Below are 19,406 nucleotides of genomic sequence, written 5' to 3'. Positions count from 1 at the left end.
CTACTGATGGAACCAGGTGAAACAGGAAAGAGGATGACAAGTCCAATTCCACAAGCGGCCACCGGGGGAGCCCAGAATCCAAATTCACAACACATTTCTTTTAATCTGTTTTATTCTCCATCTGGTACATCAGGAGGACGTCACGATAATTATTATGCAAAAATAGCGGTTTATTGAATTGTGTTCATAAAGTAGTTATTATAGAAAAATACAGAATACATGAAGAAGTTACAGTTAAGTGGTTCAGCAATAATTTTCAGTGCTTTAAATCAGAATATTCACCCATCTTTCCATGAGTCATTAATGGAAGGTGAAGACTTGTGATGACTGTGTGTGGCTCTGATTGTCCGGAAGAGCAGCAGGCCCCTCATTCTTATGTAATGTTATATGTATGCATTAAAACCAACCATCCGCTGTCCATCTATACCATGCTGAGTCCTATTTTATGATGCTACCATCTACCCAAGCTAAGTGTGCATTTACATTTTCATTGGCAGAACCTTCTTAAAGGAGTAGAGCCTTGTACGGTGTTGAATACTAATAATATTGTTTGATCTGACTTAATATTTAACAAATTTCATTACAGAAATGTATTCCTATCAAAATATTTCCTCTTTTGCCTCACTTTAACCTCTTAATGAGTGCCAATACACATTAAAACGTCTGTCACTAAGGGGCCTCATTCCCTCATTGCTATTTTTTAGCAATCGAAAAAAAGGGTGTAGCGCCCTCCAGAGTCAGAAAATCATGGGTTTTAGCTACCAGGGATAGCTGAGACCCTGGAGAATACAATCAGAGCTGTTTTTTGGTCTCTGATAATGTGGTCGCCGTTATTCAATAAATAACAGAGATCACGTAAAATAATTAAAATGGGGCCGCATGCGCTGTGCACCCACCAAGATTGCCTGCCCACATCCGGCAATAGCAGGGATTTTTTTTCATTGCCCGATGGCTTTTGATTACTGTGTTAGACCCTATTACATTGCTGAAAAGCCCCAATATTATTAAATATGGCAGCTCTTGGGCTGTGCCTCTCTCTTCTCTCCTTGTAGTTGTTTTGTGAGAGAAGAGAGATACACTACATCCAAGTGCTGTCTTGTCAGAGAAAAAAAATGCTAATTTATAGCTCTGTTTCAGTAAATTCTTCCGGATTCCATTTTTTTTTTTTTTACATAATTTCTGTTTATTTCATTCATTGCAGTTAGGCTTAGGCTTACAGGTTTTTCAAAAGTGTATATATGTATATATATATATATATATATATATATATATATATATATATATATATATATATATATATATATATATATATATTAAAAAATAAAATTAAGTTCAGTCTAGTAGTGTTAGATTAGGTTTAACGTTTTGTTTGGCAGGCATATACGTACAATATGAAAATGGCCTGAAGAACGTTCACCTCAGTGCAGGTGTTCACCCTGCTTTGCTCCGGAAGTGAAACATTATCTGCCTCTAAAGCAGAGCAGTTTTCAGGCGATGACGACTCTTCCTCCATGGTATCCGACAGACCAAGTTCCGCAGTTCCCCCTTCACTGTGGTATCCCGACCATTCCTTTTCCCCGTAAATTCACCCATTTTTAGCAGTCCTTGATATAAAAGTTGATGTATTTAATTTTACTCCCTTTTATTTTATTCAAATTTTCATTAGCCCAGAAGTCCCACAAGTGATTTCCCAATAAACAAATTTGTGTCAATATATTTTTATTCCTTTCATTCCTGTTACTGGATCCCCACAAATGTCTCCAGATAAAAACATTTTTAAGCATTAGTCTGAACAAAGGATTAGTAAAAAAAAAAATAAGACACTCTGAACCTACTGGGCAACAAAATCTGTCCACAGCACCCCTATATTTGCAGCTCTCATGTCCCGAGCCGCTATGAAACGCGTTGAACTGTATTTTAAAAAATATTTAAAAAATATAATTTTTTTTTTCTTTTTTTTGTTTTGAGAAAATAAATGAATTTTTATTAACATTTTTCACTGGAAGTGGATGCATTCAAAAAATCTGTAGGTGCTTAGCGCCATATTTGCTTGAAGTTTATTTTCCCTTTGAATTCGCCACCTATGTGGATCCGAAGCAGGATCAACACATAGTTCTCCAAAGTGAGCTGTACACCTTATTGAATTATACAACATACGGAGAAGAGTTGCCTAAAGAATTGATTCCTTGAGAATCTCAACGTGCATTTCTTAGCGATTGAAGGTGAGCATAACCACAACTAAAAGAATTTTTTTTACTGTTGGTAAAAACGTATTACGCTCAGAGGAAGCGCCACACTTGTCTCTTTTTTTCCCTCTTTCCCTAAACCAGGGTATTTCTAAAGTCAGATTTCATGATGCCTTGTACACAGTCACGGCACTCAGTGACAGGGGCAGCAGACCAGCCCCAAAACATATTTGAACCTCCTCCATATTTGACTGTAGGTACTGTGTTCTTTTGTTTGTAGGTCTTATTCTGTATTAGGTAAACATTACAATGATGTGCTTTACCAAAAAGCTCTATCTTCATTTCATTTATCCACAAGATGCTTTCCCAGAAGGATTTTGGCTTACTCACGTACATTTTGGCAAACTGCCGTCTAACATTTATGTCACTATGTAAGTAGTGGGGTCTTTCTGTGTCTCCTTTCATAGTGTTTCATTTCATTCAAATGTTAACTGATGCACCGTGAGCCTGCAGGACAACATTATTATTTTTTTCTTTTAATGTTAGAGTTGGAGGGGACCTCAAGGGCCATAGTGTCCAACCCTCTGCTCAATGCAGGATTCAATAAACCATCTCAGACAGATGGCTGGTCTGTCCAACCTCTATTTGAAGACTTCCAGTGAAGGAGAACTCACCACCTTTTGTGACAGCCTGTTACACTCATTGATCACCCTCACTGTCTGTTTTTTTCTAATATCTAATCTGTATTTTCTCCATTTAAGTTTCATTCTATTGCACCTACTCCTGCACTGAAAAGAAGCACTTCTTTTTAAATGGTGTAAATTTCATTTGGCTGTACATTTCCTCGGCCATGTTGAGTGTTCTAGGAGCTAGGGCTCTCAACTCAGCATGGTTAGCCACTCCTATCCCCTATATAATCTGTGTCCTGACTGTTGTCCGAGCAAGATTTTGCATGGCTGTGAGGATAGTTGTTTGGTGGTTATATGAGAAGGCGTTTGCAGGGTTTATCTATGGCTGTGGCTTGGTTTAGTAAGTGTAATAATTCCTGTCCCTTCTCCTACTTTGGTTTTACCCCATCCTCCACTCCCCGCTGCATTCCTCTGTTATGTGAGTGAATATTTGTATGCCTGGTATTTTACGTTTTCCCTGTTCGTGTTACCTCTTTCATTTTGGTGGTGTACTGCGGTGCACAACTACTCTCCTCTTCCATGCGTGGGGGAAAGGTACAGACGAGAGGGGATTCAGGAGATAAGGCAAGGTACATGGCCCCAGCATCTTCACCTTCAGAAGTAACACGGGAACAGGGGAAGCTAGGGCGCCCCATAGTGTTAGGGACAGGGAAGGAGCCCCTGGTCCTGGGTCACCCAACAGCATAGTCGTGACAGTACCTTTCTACGAGGCCAACCAGGTCATTCACATTCTGGGGTCTCCCTGGGCAACCCATGTCTGCACTGGCCTAGGGAGTAAGTGAATAAATCAGGCCAAGACAACCTGCTTGACCATCTGGGCTGGAGTGGAGGACTCCGTCTGCAACCATTTCTGTAAAAGTTGCAGTAAGTCCAAAATTTGAGAGCGAGGGTGTTTGTCACCATAATATGCCCAGTGGTGAACCCTTTGTGCTATGACCGACATAGTCACTCTTGCGCGCACAAGATTTCAGTTTTAAGTTTGGCATACTCCTGTGCATCCTGTAATGCCAGGTCATAATAAGCCTTTTGGGGCTCACCAGTTAGATAGGGGCAGTGTCTCTCTCCATTTCATTGAAGCAGCAATGCCATCTGAGATTAAACCTCCTCTTCGGGACAAGCAAAGCATCAAGTTCTTCCACTCCTTTATGAAAATGCCAGAAGTTAAATCCTCAGCTTCTTTTCTTAGTCACTGAAATGGGTGATGAAGCAATTCCTTCAATTCAACCTGTGTCCATTGGCCTTCATTTAGTGTTACCCGAGGGTTGGCCATGTCTTCAAGAAAGGGTTTCAGCTCAAGAAATCACTTAATCATTAAATAGGTGCTGCCCCACCAAGTGGCTTGATCCATAATTGTCCCATTTCCAACATGTCTCTTCAAGATGGAATCAATTTTAGAGGTTCTGGCAGCAATAACCAATTTCCTCACTTTGCCTCAGAGTTCCAGCATGTTCCTCTTGCAGACTATTTCTTATTGCCAGATACAGGGTGTGCACAACACAGTGAATATGAGAAGGCTTTGAAGCAGCTTCAACAAGATCATCTAATTGTAAAGTATAATTTTGCTGTTCTTCTTTAGTAATATCTGCTTGTTCCTCAGATCCAGGACTGTGACCCTCCATCTCAAACATACTGAATCTGAAGTTTTCTTCTAGCTGCTGTTCACTTTCATTATTCTCATTCATCAGTTAAATTGTTCTTATCATGTTTGAAGCATTGTCAGTAGAGGTGAGCTAATATTTCAATGTTTGGTTTGGATTACGATCTGCGATTTTGCAATATTCGCTGATTTATTTGTCGAATATTCACCAAACATATTTGAACGTCATTAGAGTCAATGAGAGGCAAAAATAAACGCATACATAAACAGGCCCAAAAGCTTCCAAGGCACATCAAATTAGGGGCAGACACCAGGAAAGTGGCCTCAATTGACCCACAGTACAAATTTTAGAATAGCACTGCAGCAATCAGCCATGCATAAGGTATCAGGGTCAGGGCCAGCATTTACAGCTTAGAACTGAACTTCAAATTAAGATGAGGTGGGTGAGGGATCAGTGTAGGCCTTCTGTGCTGGGAGCCCTGATACCACATGCAACAGCTTAGCCTGCTTTTATGCTCAGCGACACTCAGGTGACACAAATATCACTTTCCTAGACTACTATTGTGAAAAAAATGTAAGGATAGTAACAGATAGTTGACTAAAAGGAAGTCGAGTCCTGCCGGTCTCGGAGGCCTACTGCTACAGGCTACACACATGAAGGAGATGCAACCAGGAGTCTACACATTTCCAAAAATTAGTGGCATCAATCTCAATACAGTATAACTAGTATAATGGAGAGCAAGATCTCTTCCTTCGTACCTAACAGGCTGGACATTCAGCGTCTCCCACTTGCACACCACCTCCTCTCCTCATCCCCTATGTGTCGGAGTCCCGCAAGGTTCAGTCCTAGGGCCTCTGCTCTTCTCCATCTGCACCTTTGGCCTCGGACAGTTCATAGTGTCCCATGGCTTTCAGTATCATCTCTATTTCGACGACACATAGATCTACATCTCTGGACCAGATATCACTACCCACTAACCAGAATCCCACAATATCTGTCTGCCATTTCATCCTTCTTCTCTGCTAGATTTCTAAAACCTAATATGGACAAAAGAGAATTCATCATCTTTCCCCCATCCCACTCGACTCCCCCAACAGACCTACCCATTAAAGTAAATGGCTGCTGACTCTCCCCAGTCCCACACGCTCGCTGCCTTGGGGTAATCCTTGAAATTGCTCTCTCCTTCAAACCACAAATCCAAGCCCTTTCCACTTTCTGCCGACTTCAACCTAAAAATATTTCCTGATCCGTACATTCCTAAACCAAGAATCTGTAAAAACCCTAGTCCATGCCCTCATCATCTCCCGCCTTGACTACTGCAACCTCCTGCTCTGCGGCCTTCCCTCTAACACTCTCGCACCCCCCCAATCTATTCTAAACTCTGCTGCCCGACTAATCCACGTGTCTCCCCGCTATTCCCCAGCCTCTCCCCTCTGTTGATCCCTGCACTGGCTCCCCATTACCCAACAACTCCAGTTCAAAATCCTAACAATGATATACAAAGCCATCCGCAATCTGTGTCCTCCATACATCTGTGACCTCGTCTACTGGTACTTACCTGCATGCAACTTCCAATCCTCACAAGATCTCCTTCTATACTCCCCTCTTATCTCCTGTTCCCACAATCGCATACAAGATTTCTCCAGCGCATCCCCCATACTCTGGAACTCTCAACCCCAACACATCAGACTCTTGCCTACCATGGAAACCTTCAAAAAGAACCTGAAGAGCTACCTCTTCCGACAAGCCTACAACCTGCAGTAACCACTGATAGACCAAACCGCTGCACGACCAGCTCCACCCTCGCCTACTGTATTCTCACCCATCCCTTGTAGATTGTGAGCCCTCGCGGGCAGGGTCCTCTCTCCTCATGTGCCAGTCGTGACTTGTATTGATTAAGATTATTGTACTTGTTTTTTTATTATGTATACCCCTCCTCACATATAAAGCGCCATGGAATAAATGGCGCTATAATAATAATAATAACTACAGCCTACCCAGCAGATGAAGAGACCCAATTAGGAGTCTCCACATTTCCAAAAATTAGTGGCATCAATTTTACCAGAGGAGAAATAGTATAATAGGGATCGACACCTACAGCCAACCCAACAGATGGAGACCCAACCAGGAGTGTTCACATTTCCACAAATTAGTGTTAACATCTGCAGCAGGAGCAGCAACAGCAGGCACAGAAGTCCCACTAAAGATATCACAGATTGCAATTACGCAAGATCAATGCAGCATACTAAAATCTACAACATCGCCTAGTCTATACAGTCTGTGATTGGGGTGCAAAAGTCCTTGGTAGTGTTGAGCATTCCGATACCGCAAGTATCGGGTATCGGCCGATACTTGCGGTATTGGAATTCCGATACCGAGATCCGATACTTTTGTGGTATCGGGAATCGGTATCGGAACAACATTAATGTGTAAAATAAAGAATTAAAATAAAAAATATTGATATACTCACCTGTCCGGAGGCCCCCGCACCTCACCGCTGTTAACCGGCAGCCTTCTTTGCTTAAAATGAGCGCGATAAGGGCCTTCCATGACGTCACGGCTTCTGATTGGTCGCGTGCCGCTCATGTGACCGCCACGCGACCAATCAGAAGCCGTGACGTCATTCTCTGGTCCTAAATTCCGAATTCTAGGAATTGTGGCTGGCAGTAAAAGATAGTAAAGCTTATCACAGCAGCCAGTTTCTCCAGACTTTAGTGGAAAAAGTTCTGCAAGATTATGAACTAAAAAAAGAACAGGTTCTTGCTATTGTAACTGATAATGCTTCAAACATGATAAGTACAATTAAACTGATGAATGAGAATAATGAAGGTGAACAGCAGCTAGAAAAACATTTCACATTCAGTATGTTAGAGATGGAAGACCACAGTCCTGTTCCCATAACACGCACACGCTGCAGCTGGCAATAAGAGATAGTCTGCAAGAGGGACATGCTGGAACTCTGATTAGCAAAGTGAGGAAATTGGCTATTGCTGCCAGAACCCCTAAAATTGATTCCATCTTGAAGAGACGTGCTGGAAAAGGGGCAATTGTGGATCAAGCCACTCGGTGGGGCAGCAGCTATTTATGATTGAGCGATTGCTTGAGCTGAAACTCTTCCTTGTAGATATGGCCAACCCTTAGGTAACACTACATGAAGGTCAATGGACACAGGTGGCTGAATTGAAGGAATTGCTTCATCACCCATTTACAGTGGCTAAAAAGTTTTAAGGATTTAACTCATTTTTATAAGGGAGTGGAAGAACTTGTTGTTTTGCCTGTCCCAAAGAGGAGGTATAATCGCAGATGGCATTGCTGCTTCAATGAAACGGAGACATTGCTAATAGAAAATAAAATTCTTCTGTCAGCTGTTTATGTGGACCCGAGTCATCGTATATTGCTGGATGATCAACAGCTTACTAAAGGAAAAGAAGCTTTGTTTGAGGTAGCAGTTAGGATGAGTGGGCTACAGGACAGCCAAGAGCAAGAGGAGTCGGGTCCTGCCAGTGCTGCTGCTGTCATTCTTTCATCCTCATCAGATGAGGAGTTTGATTTCGACAAGTATTTGGACAACATGGAGCAGGCAAAGAATTACTGCAGGGAAAAAGATTCCACTCCCATAAAAAACAAATTGACCATATTTCAGCAAAATTTTTCACTTGTTCTCAAAGAAGTAGAAGAGTTCAATTGTTCATCAAAACTGACTGTGCACGAGGCAATTCCTCTACCCTGAAATTGTTAGAGATGTTGCACATGTGGTTACTGCTTTGCCACCAACCCAAGTTAGTGTAGAGGTTGTTCTCTAGCCTTAAAATAATTAGGTCAGATTTGAGGTCACCTATAAAGGGGGATTTGATGGAGGCACACTGGGCATACTGTATATAGCACACAGCCCTCGCACACTGGGGATACTGTATACCACACATGACATACCACTGAACATACTGTGTAGCACACATGGCACTCACACTGGACATATTATTGCACACTGATCTCATTAGACACACATTGCTCAGACATAACACATACACTCACTGGCCACTTTATTAGGTACACCTGTCCAACTTCTTGTTAACACTTAATTTCTAATCAGCCAATCACATGGCGGCAACTCAGTGCATTTAGGCATGTAGACATGGTCAAGACAATCTCCTGCAGTTCAAACCGAGCATCAGTATGGGGAAGAAAGGTGATTTGAGTGCCTTTGAACGTGGCATGGTTGTTGGTGCCAGAAGGGCTGGTCTGAGTATTTCAGAAACTGCTGATCTACTGGGATTTTCACGCACAACCATCTCTAGGGTTTACAGAGAATGGTCCGAAAAAGAAAAAAAATCCAGTGAGCGGCAGTTCTGTGGGCCGAAATGCCTTGTTGATGCCAGAGGTCAGAGGAGAATGGGCAGACTGGTTCGAGCTGATAGAAAGGCAACAGTGACTCAAATCGCCACCCGTTACAACCAAGGTAGGCCTAAGAGCATCTCTGAACGCACAGTGCGTCGAACTTTGAGGCAGATGGGCTACAGCAGCAGAAGACCACACCGGGTACCACTCCTTTCAGCTAAGAACAGGAAACTGAGGCTACAATTTGCACAAGCTCATCGAAATTGGACAGTAGAAGATTGGAAAAACGTTGCTTGGTCTGATGAGTCTCGATTTCTGCTGCGACATTCGGATGGTAGGGTCAGAATTTGGCGTAAACAACATGAAATCTTTGGGATGTGGTGGAACGGGAGATTCGCATCAGGGATGTGCAGCCGACAAATCTGCGGCAACTGTGTGATGCCATCATGTCAATATGGACCAAAATCTCTGAGGAATGCTTCCAGCACCTTGTTGAATCTATGCCACGAAGAATTGAGGCAGTTCTGAAGGCAAAAGGGGTCCAACCCGTTACTAGCATGGTGTACCTAATAAAGTGGCCAGTGAGTGTATTTCACTTATGTGGGGAGGCATTAAATAAATACAAAAAATTAAATAAATTCTGTAAAAAGCAAATCAAGGCAGCAAAGATTGAGACAGAGAGACTCCTTGCCAGAGAGAGTAAAAATAATCCCAAAATATTCTTTAACTATATAAATAGTAAGAAACTAAAAAATGACAGTGTTGGCCCCCTTAAAAATAGTCTGGGTGAAATGGTGGATGAGGATGAGGAAAAAGCCAATATGCTAAATGACTTTTTTCATCAGTATTTACAAAAGAAAATCCCATGGCAGCCAATATGACTAGTGATAAAAATTCCCAATTAAATGTTACCTGCTTAACCCAGCAGGAAGTACGGCGGCGTCTAAAAATCACAAAAATTGACAAATCTCCGGGCCCGGATGGGATACACCCCCGAGTACTGCAGGAATTAAGTACAGTCATTGATAGACCATTATTTTTAATCTTTAAAGAGTCCATAATAACAGGGTCTGTACCACAGGACTGGCGTATAGCAAATGTGGTGCCAATATTCAAAAAGGGGACAAAAACTGAACTCGGTAATTATAGGCCAGTAAGCTTAACCTCTACTGTGGGTAAAATCCTGGAGGGCATTCTAAGGGATGCTATACTGGAGTATCTGAAGAGGAATAACCTCATGACCCAGTATCAGCACGGGTTTACTAGGGACCGTTCATGTCAGACTAATTTGATCAGCTTCTATGAAGAGGTAAGTTCCGGACTGGACCAAGGGAACCCAGTAGATGTAGTGTATATGGACTTTTCAAAAGCATTTGATACGGTGCCACACAAAAGGTTGATACATAAAATGAGAATAATGGGGATAGGGGAAAATATGTGTAAGTGGGTTGAGAGCTGGCTCAGGGATAGGAAACAAAGGGTGGTTATTAATGGAGCACACTCAGACTGGGTCGCGGTTAGCAGTGGGGTACCACAGGCGTCAGTATTGGGCCCTCTTCTTTTTAACATATTTATTAATGACCTTGTAGGGGGCATTCAGAGTAGAATTTCAATATTTGCAGATGACACTAAACTCTGCAGGGTAATCAATACACAGGAGGACAATTTTATATTACAGGATGATTTATGTAAACTAGAAGCTTGGGCTGATAAATGGCAAATGAGCTTTAATGGGGATAAATGTAAGGTCAGGCACTTGGGTAGAAGTAATAAGATGTACAACTATGTGCTTAATTCTAAAACTCTGGGCAAAACCGTCAATGAAAAAGACCTGGGTGTATGGGTGGATGACAAACTCATATTCAGTGGCCAGTGTCAGGCAGCTGCTACAAAGGCAAATAAAATAATGGGATGCATTAAAAGAGGCATAGATGCTCATGAGGAGAACATAATTTTGCCTCTATACAAGTCACTAGTTCGACCACACTTAGAATACTGTGTACAGTTCTGGTCTCCGGTGTATAAGAAAGACACAGCTGAACTGGAGCGGGTGCAGAGAAGAGCGACCAAGGTTATTAGAGGACTGAGGGGTCTGCAATACCAAGATAGGTTATTACACTTGGGGCTATTTAGTTTGGAAAAACGAAGGCTAAGGGGTGATCTTATTTTAATGTATAAATATATGAGGGGAAAGTACAAAGACCTTTCTGCTGATCTTTTTAATCATAGACCTGAGACACGGACAAGGGGGCATCCTCTACGTCTGGAGGAAAAAAGGTTTAAGCATAATAACAGACGCGGATTCTTTACTGTAAGAGCAGTGAGACTATGGAACTCTCTGCCGTATGATGTTGTAATGAGTGATTCATTAATTAAATTTAAGAGGGGACTGGATACCTTTCTGGAAAAGTATAATATTACAGGGTATATATATTAGATTCCTTGATAAGGCGTTGATCCAGGGAACTAGTCTGATTGCCGTATGTGGGGTCGGGAAGGAATTTTTTTCCCCAAGGTGGAGCTGACTCTTTGCCACATGGGTTTTTTTTGCCTTCCCCTGGATCAACATGTTAGGGCATGTTAGGCTATGGGTTGAACTAGATGGACTTAAAGTCTTCCTTTAACCTTAATAACTATGTAATATACAATTGATTACACTTAATACTAACACTGCCAGCTTCAATGACACACAACAGATCTCACACTTAGGGTACGTTCCCACGGACAGTAAACGCTATGGGTTGTCCACTCTGTACACCTCATACACACACCACCACTCCGTACACACATGGCTCCGCTGTATGAACATCATAAATAAACACAAGGTTCCGCACTGTACAAGTTGTACACACGCAGCTCTACAAGTTGCCCCATACACACACGCCTCTGCTCCGCACACCTCGTACACACACGGCTCTGCTACATCCACCCTGTAAACCCCTCCTGACCCCACACAGAAACTTCCCCTCATCCAGCACCATGACAACCAGCACAGCACAGTCCTGCATACACTGAGGCCCCTGATCATGTGACCCCTGACTCCTCCCCTCCTGTGACCTCATCACAGGTCCTGTGCGCACAGAGCAGCCATATATGTGGTGTGCGGCTCTGCAGGTGGAGGTAGGTGCTGGAGATTCCCCATTACTGGGGGCAGGGGACATTAACCCCCTCAGTGCTGGTGACATTTCTCTCCTTGCTCCCATATAACTTGCTGATGGCCATTTCTTCTTCCCTGGAGCCAGAGCTACAGGGTTGGTAACGTCAATGGGTCTAAATTCCTGCGAGCTGCATGAAGCAGCCTCGGGGGCCACGTCTTTGAGACCCCTGATCTAAACGTTATGTCTCAGCAAATGTTTCCCCCTATTATCTCCACTAGTTGTATTATTACATTGGCTCATCTTTTCCCCTTCAGGTCCCTGCAATATCGGATCGTCTCAGTTGAGATCTTCCAGAGAATTGTACTAATAGACCCAGCCAATATGGATAGCAACAAGGACAAGATGGTGGAGAGGATATTACACCTCACCCTAGAGATCCTCTTCCGGCTTACTGGAGAGGTGAGAGATTCTGATGACGTCACATTACATCATTCTTATCTATGGGAATAACAGATGGACAGAACTGGAGAGGTGAGGACTCTGGGAATGTCTGTAGTGAGGTTTATTAATGTGTCTCCCCATAACCAGGATTACACAGTAGTGAAGAAGACCTCTAGTGAGCGCTGTCAGGCCCCTGTGTCTGAGGGATGGGGAAGACCCCTGAGCCCAATCACTGGGTCTCCACCTCACCCCCTGATACATGAGGACATCAATGACCAGAAGATCCTAGAACTCACCTACAAGATGATTGAGCTGCTGACTGGAGAGGTGACACTGCTGGGAATGCTGGGACATTATACAGTAACGCTATGGAGGGATCGGGGGGATGACTGTATCATTGTGTGTGTCAGGTTCCTATAAGGTGTCAGGATGTCACCGTCTATTTCTCCATGGAGGAGTGGGAGTATTTAGAAGGACACAAAGATCTGTACAAGGATGTCATGATGGAGGTTCCCCAGCCCCTCACATCACCAGGTAATAGATAGGACTAAATGTACACAGATTATAATTATCTCTATGTAAATTATGAATTCAGTCCTTGTATGTGTTTCATCCAGTTCTATCCAGTGAGAGGACAACACCAGAGAGATGTCCCCGTCCTCTTCTTCCACCACAAGACTGTAAAGAAGAAGATTCCACTGATCCTCAGGATTATCAGGTAGATGGAGAGAAGGTGTCATGAGATCTCCCGTATGACGGGTAGAAGGATGTGAAGGTCTTGTTTTATCGACCAGTATTATACACTGAGTTTCTTTGATTCAGCAGCCCTTTCTATCTTTTATATTTTCCTATATAAAAATTAGACCCGTTACCCTTGAGTGCAGCAATTAACTGATTAGTTTCCTATGAATCCAGTTTGCTGTTGCACCATGCTAATCGGCAGGTCACAATTTGGTACAAGCTGAATCCATGTATCCATCCTCTCAGGTGTCAACATTTTAGGCTGCTTGGAGAATTTGTAGAAGCTGTAAGAACCTAGGACATCTAACTTGCTTTATACTTGGTGGAGATGAGAGGATAGAGCTGATCATAGACATTAGATGTTGTCTGGATCTCACTATTTTCTGATTATAGAGACTGTTCATTATAATTAGGAGCCTACAAGTTGGATTTATACAGGATTTGGAAAGAAATAGAAAGGATGGACAACGTTTTGGCCTGTCTCTGACCTGATCACAGCTATGGTTCATAGGAAATACAGGGGCTGACAATTTCCATATGCTAAATTGCCAACAAATCTTTAAATTGCTTAAGTGCATGCCATGGTATTTTGCACTTTTATTTTGAGGGGCATCCACTACTACAGAACACCAAAGTCTTCTAACTATTGTTGAGTGCCAACCAGAAATTGTGATGAATTTAAACAGGAGACCTGCAGCCAAGTAATAAATACTGCTGTTACTTCAGTTTCGTCATGTTCATTTATGATCTTTTTTGTTCTTCACACAATTTCATCTGTCTGTGACTTATTTGTTTCAGGGTAAAGATCTGCCCCATATTAATATTACAGAGACATATGTGAAGGGTGATGAGTGGTGTAAAGAGAAGACTACTACAGATAACTGCACAGGTGAGTAGTAGCCACTAAATGCCGAGACGTCACAGGTTTTCCTCAATCACAGGCTCGTATAATTTCATGTTGAATTTTTTTAGGGTTTGCTTGTAGAAAGTATTGTGATGTGGATTTTAAAGGGAATTTGTCACCATATTTTACCTACCTTAACTATTAATATGGGCATACAGGTTATAGAATGCTGATGAGAGTGATACCTGTATGTCTCATATCAGATATCTTGTTGTTGAGAACTCATCTTTTATCACTTTATATAGATGAACTCCTCCACACTCTGGGGAGGATGTTGCCTGGAAGAAAACTCTGCCTCCAGAGGTTATTTTAAATGAAAGGCAGTGTTACCAGTGTGAGACAAGTAACTAACACAGAATCAGAGAAATTAAATTTGGCTCTTGGCAAACACATTTTTTTGCTTCTCTCTGAGCTCTGCCGTATTGCAACCCAGTCTGCCTGCAAGGTGAAAACTGAGAGGAACCTGCAAATGTGTCAGTTATAATCGCACACAGCACTACAATGAGATCAGGAGGGCAGAGAGCGGCTATTTCACATAACCATGGTACGCCCCTTCATGTAAAATAAGCTCCGGAGGCAGAGTTATCTTCCAGGCAGCATCCACCCCATAGCCTGGAAGAGGTCATTTATAAAAAGTGATAAAACATGATTTATCCACAACAATGTAGAAAGTACAGTGACGATCTCTGTACTTTCTGTTCTGGCCATACACGTACAGTGGGAAAAATAAGTATGTGATACACTGCCGATTTAGAAACTTTCCCACCTAGAAAAAACGGAGTGGTCTGTAATTTTAATCTTCGTTACACTTCAACTGTGAGAGTCAGAATGTAAAAAAAAATACAATGTAATTTTCTGGATGATTTTTACATAATTAATTTGCATTTTTTTAAACCTTGTATTTATTGAATAAAAAAAAAATCTTTTACATACATTAATGCAAATATTACCTAAAGCATACATACTAATGACAAAGATTAACCAAAGACTACTATCATATGCGTGCTATGCTGTTATGAGATAGTGGGTAGCAAAATACCTATTACAGTTATGATTGCATTGTTTCAAAAGGAAAACAAACCAAAACTCGGAATGGGTAGGGAAGGAGGGGAGAGAAGAATATGCATTTTATTTCATGAAATAAGTATTTGATACAATAGAAAAACAGAACTTAATATTTGGTACAGAAACCATTGTTTGCTATTGCGGAGGTAGTTCTTGACAAAGTTTGCACTCACTGCAGCAGGGATTTTGGCCCACTTCTCCATACGATCTTCTCTAGATCTTTCAGGTTTCGGGGCTGTTTCTGGGCAGTGTTGAGTTTCAGCTCCCTCCAAAGATTTTCTATTGGGTTCAGGTGTGGAGACTGGCTAGGCCACTCCAGGATCTTGAAATGCTTCTTATGCAGCCACTCCATAGTTGCCCCTAGTTTTGTGTTTCAGGTCGTTGTCATGCTGGAAGACCCAGCCACAACACATCTTCAATGCTCTTACTGAGAGAAGGAGGTTGTTGGTCAAAATCTTGCGATGCATGACCCCCTCCATACTCCCTTCAATACGGTACAGTCATCCTGTGCCTATGTCAGTAAATGCCCCTAAAGTAGGATGTTTCCCCCACCTTGCTTCATGGTTGGGATGGTGTTCTTGGGCTTGTACTCGCCCTTTTTCTTCCTCCAAACACTTCAAGTGGAGTTGATGCCAAAAAGTTGTATTTTGATTTCATCTGACCACATTATCTCCTCCCATGCCTCCTCTGGGTCATCCAGATGATCCTTGGCAAACTTCAAAACGGGTCTGGACATGTGCTGGCGTGGGCAGGGAGACCTTACGTGCCGTGCAGGATTTAAATGCATGACAGCATAGTGTGTTACTAAAGGTAATATTTGAGACTGTGGTCCCAGCTCTCTTTAGGTCTTTGACCAGGTCCTCCCATGTAGTTTTGAACTGATTCCTGACCTTTCTCAGAATCATTCTAACCCCACGAGGTGAGAACTTGCATGGAGCCCCAGACCAAGGAAGATTAACAGTCATCTTGTGTTTCTTCCATTTTCTATAATTGCACCAACAGTTGTTGCTTACCTATTGTCCTGTAGCCCATTCCAGCCTTGTGCAGGTCTGAAATTTTGTCCCTGATGTCCTTAGACAGCTCTTTGATCTTGGCCATGGTGGAGAGGTTGGAGTGTGATTGAATGAGAGTGTATACAGGTAAAGTGTTCAAATAGGTGCAATTAGTACAGGTAATGAGTGCAGAGTAGTTGGACTTCTTAAAGAAAATCTAATTCTTGCTGCGTGGTAGGTGTGCAAATACTAATTTGATGCAATAAAATGCAATTTAATGATTTTAAAGTCATACAATGTGATTTTCCGGTTTTTAGTTTTACATTTTGTCTCTCACAATTGAAGTGTACCTATGATAAAAAATACAGACCTCTCCATTCTTTTGTAGGTGGGAAAACTTGCAAAATCATCAGTGTATGAAAAATTATTTTCATCACTGTATGTAATAGCTGCAGCCAATCTCTGGCCGCAGCAAAAATGCATTAGTCTCTTCTCCAGTCAGGGATTGGCTGAAGTGATCACCTTTTTGACCAAAAGAGGAAGAGGCAGCATGGAAACTGATGGGGGGACTGATCAATAGTGGAAGAAGATCATCAGCTCTTTGCAAATTAATAGTATCTCACAAGAAAAAGGCCACAGACTTGGCAGCTATGTATATTGGGAGTGCGTCATGCACCAGCATGAAAAACTAGGGATAAAGTATTGCAAATAGGGTCTAATCCAACATACAATTATAATTATTACCTTATATACTCATGTATAAACTGAGTTTTTCAGCACATTTTTTTGTACTGAAAACGCCCCCTCGGCTTATACACAAGTCATTGTCCCAGAAGAAGGCGGGGAGGGGAGTGGCAGAGCATCAGGTCACAGAAGGGAGGAGTCGGCAGCTGCAGCTAAAGCCTGTGCCCTCTGCTAAAGAGAAATGAATATTCACTGCACTGGCAATGAATATTAATTTACTTTATAGTGCGCACAGTTGCAGCCGCCGGCTTCCAGCAGCTGCTGGGCTATCACGAGTGCCCGCTCATTAAGCGAAGCACCTCCCATAAGCGTGGAGAGATGTGAATATTCATTCCTTTAATGAGTGGGGACACATGATTGCTCGGCCACATGAGCTTCTGGCACCAGAACGATATACTGCGTTGGCGCGAAGAGAAGGTAAGTAGGATGGGTTTTTTTATGCTTTTCTCATGTAACCATGTATACAAGGATGGGGATAAGGAGTCACACATGTAAGGACAGGGATAAGGAGTCACACATACAAGGATGGGGATAAAGAGCCACGCAGACAAGGATGGGAATAAAGAGCGACGAAGACAAGGGTGGGAATAAGGAGCCATACAGATTAGGATGGGAATGAGGAACCACCCAGACAAGGATGGGAATAAGGAGCCATGCAGACAAGGATGTGGATAAAAACAATTCATACCCGGCTTATACTGGAGTCAATTCGTTTTAACAGTTATTTGTGGCAAAATTAGGTGCCTCGGCTTATACACGAGTATATACGGTAATCACATTATGCTAACCTAATACATGATTTTAAAACTTTTTTAAATCATTGTAGAGCTGCTGTGGATTCACGGGTAGTCATACCAATGAAATACAGTTATATGAAAAAGTTTGGGCACCCCTCTTAATCTTAAGCTTAATGTTTTAAAAAAATTGTTTTTTTTTTGCAACAGCTATTTCAGTTTCATATATCTAATAACTGTTGGACACAGTAATGTTTCTGCCTTGAAATGAGGTTTATTGTACTAACAGAAAATGTGCAATCTGCATTCAAACAAAATTTGACAGGTGCATAAGTATGGGCACCCTTATCATTTTCTTGTTTTAAATACTCCTACCTACTTTTTACTGACTTACTAAAGCACTTTTTTTTGGTTTTGTAACCACATTGAGCTTTGAACTTCATAGCCAGGTGTATGCAATAATGAGAAAAGCTACTTAAAGTGGCCACTTGCAAGTTGTTCTCCTGTTTGAATCTCCTCTGAAGAGTGGCATCATGGGCTCCTCAAAACAACTGTCAAATGATCTGAAAACAAAGATTATTCAACATAGTTGTTCAGGGGAAGGTTACAAAAAGCTTTCTCAGAGATTTAACCTGTCAATTTCCACTGTGAGGAACATAGTAAGGAAATGGAAGAACACAGGTACAGTTCTTGTTAAGGCCAGAAGTGGCAGGCCAAGAAAAACATCAGAAAGGCAGAGAAGAAGAATGGTGAGATCACTCAAGGACAATCCTCAGACCACCTCCAGAGAGCTGCAGCATCAACTTGCTGCAGATGGTGTCACTGTGCATCGGTCAACTATACAGCGCACTTTGCACAAGGAGAAGCTGTATGGGAGAGTGATGCGAAAGAAGCCGTTTCTGCAAGCACGCAAGAGTCGGCTGAGGTATGCAAAAACACATTTGGGGAAGCCAAATTTCTTTTTGAAAGAAGGTCCTGTGGACTGATGAAACCAAGATTGAGTTGTTTGGTCATACAAAAAGGCGTTATGCATGGCGGCAAAAAAACACAGCATTCCAAGAAAAACACTTGCTACCCACAGTAAAATTTGGTGGAGGTTCCATCATGCTTTGGGGCTGTGTGGCCAATGCCGGCACCGGGAATCTTGTTAAAGTTGAGGGATGCATGGATTCCTGTTGTGAATTCTTCTTTTGGGCTCCCTCCGGTGGTTATAAGTGGTACTGCTGCTCCTTTGGATCTCAGCAGTCATCAGGTGCTTCCACTTATTACCAATTCTGACTGGGCTATTTAGTCTGGCTAGATCCTTTAGTCAGTGCCAGTTGTCCATTGTTTTTTGGAGGATTCACATCTCTGCCTGGTTTCTCCTGCTATGCAGTTCAAATCTACAAAGATAAGTTCTGGCTTTGTTTTTGCAGTCCACATGCTGTGTGCCTTATAGCTCAGTGCATTTCTATGTTTTTTCTTGTCCAGCTTTTCTGTGTAAGGATTTATTCAGCTAAGTTGGAATCTCTGGAGATGCAGAAATACCCTCCATATCTTTAGTTAGATGTGGAGATTTTGTATTCTCTGTGGTGGATATTTTCTAGTCTTTTAATACTGACCGCATAGTACTCTGTCCTGTCCTTTCTATTTAGCTAGAGTGGCCTCCTTTGCTAAATTCTGTTTTCAGTCTGCGTATGTTATTTCCCTCTCCTCTCACAGTCAATATTTGTGGGGGGCTGTCTATCCTTTGGGGATTTTCTCTGAGGCAAGATAGTTTTCCCGTTTCTATCTTTAGGGGTATTTTAGTCCTCCGGCTGTGTCAAGGTGTCTAGGCCGTGTTAGGTACATCCCACGGCTACTTCTAGTTGCGGTGTTAAGTTCAGGGCCTGCGGTCAGT

General features: G+C 42.3%; 1 protein-coding gene across 1 annotated transcript in view; it reads left to right on the top strand.

The window, feature by feature from the left end:
- Positions 1–1,494: 1,494 nt before the first annotated feature.
- Positions 1,495–19,406, top strand: part of LOC143768152 (uncharacterized) — a 64,308-nt gene continuing 46,396 nt past the window's right edge. The window contains exons 1-6 of the mRNA XM_077256840.1: positions 1,495–1,514; positions 12,221–12,365; positions 12,495–12,674; positions 12,758–12,881; positions 12,965–13,065; positions 13,887–13,977. Coding sequence (XP_077112955.1) covers positions 1,495–1,514; positions 12,221–12,365; positions 12,495–12,674; positions 12,758–12,881; positions 12,965–13,065; positions 13,887–13,977 — 661 coding nt within the window. The remainder of the gene's footprint in view (positions 1,515–12,220; positions 12,366–12,494; positions 12,675–12,757; positions 12,882–12,964; positions 13,066–13,886; positions 13,978–19,406) is intronic.

Source organism: Ranitomeya variabilis, chromosome 4 (genome assembly GCF_051348905.1).
Source record: "Ranitomeya variabilis isolate aRanVar5 chromosome 4, aRanVar5.hap1, whole genome shotgun sequence".
NCBI lineage: Eukaryota > Metazoa > Chordata > Amphibia > Anura > Dendrobatidae > Ranitomeya > Ranitomeya variabilis.
Note: the sequence above shows the minus strand (reverse complement) of the source record. Positions and strands in the feature narration are given on the sequence as shown.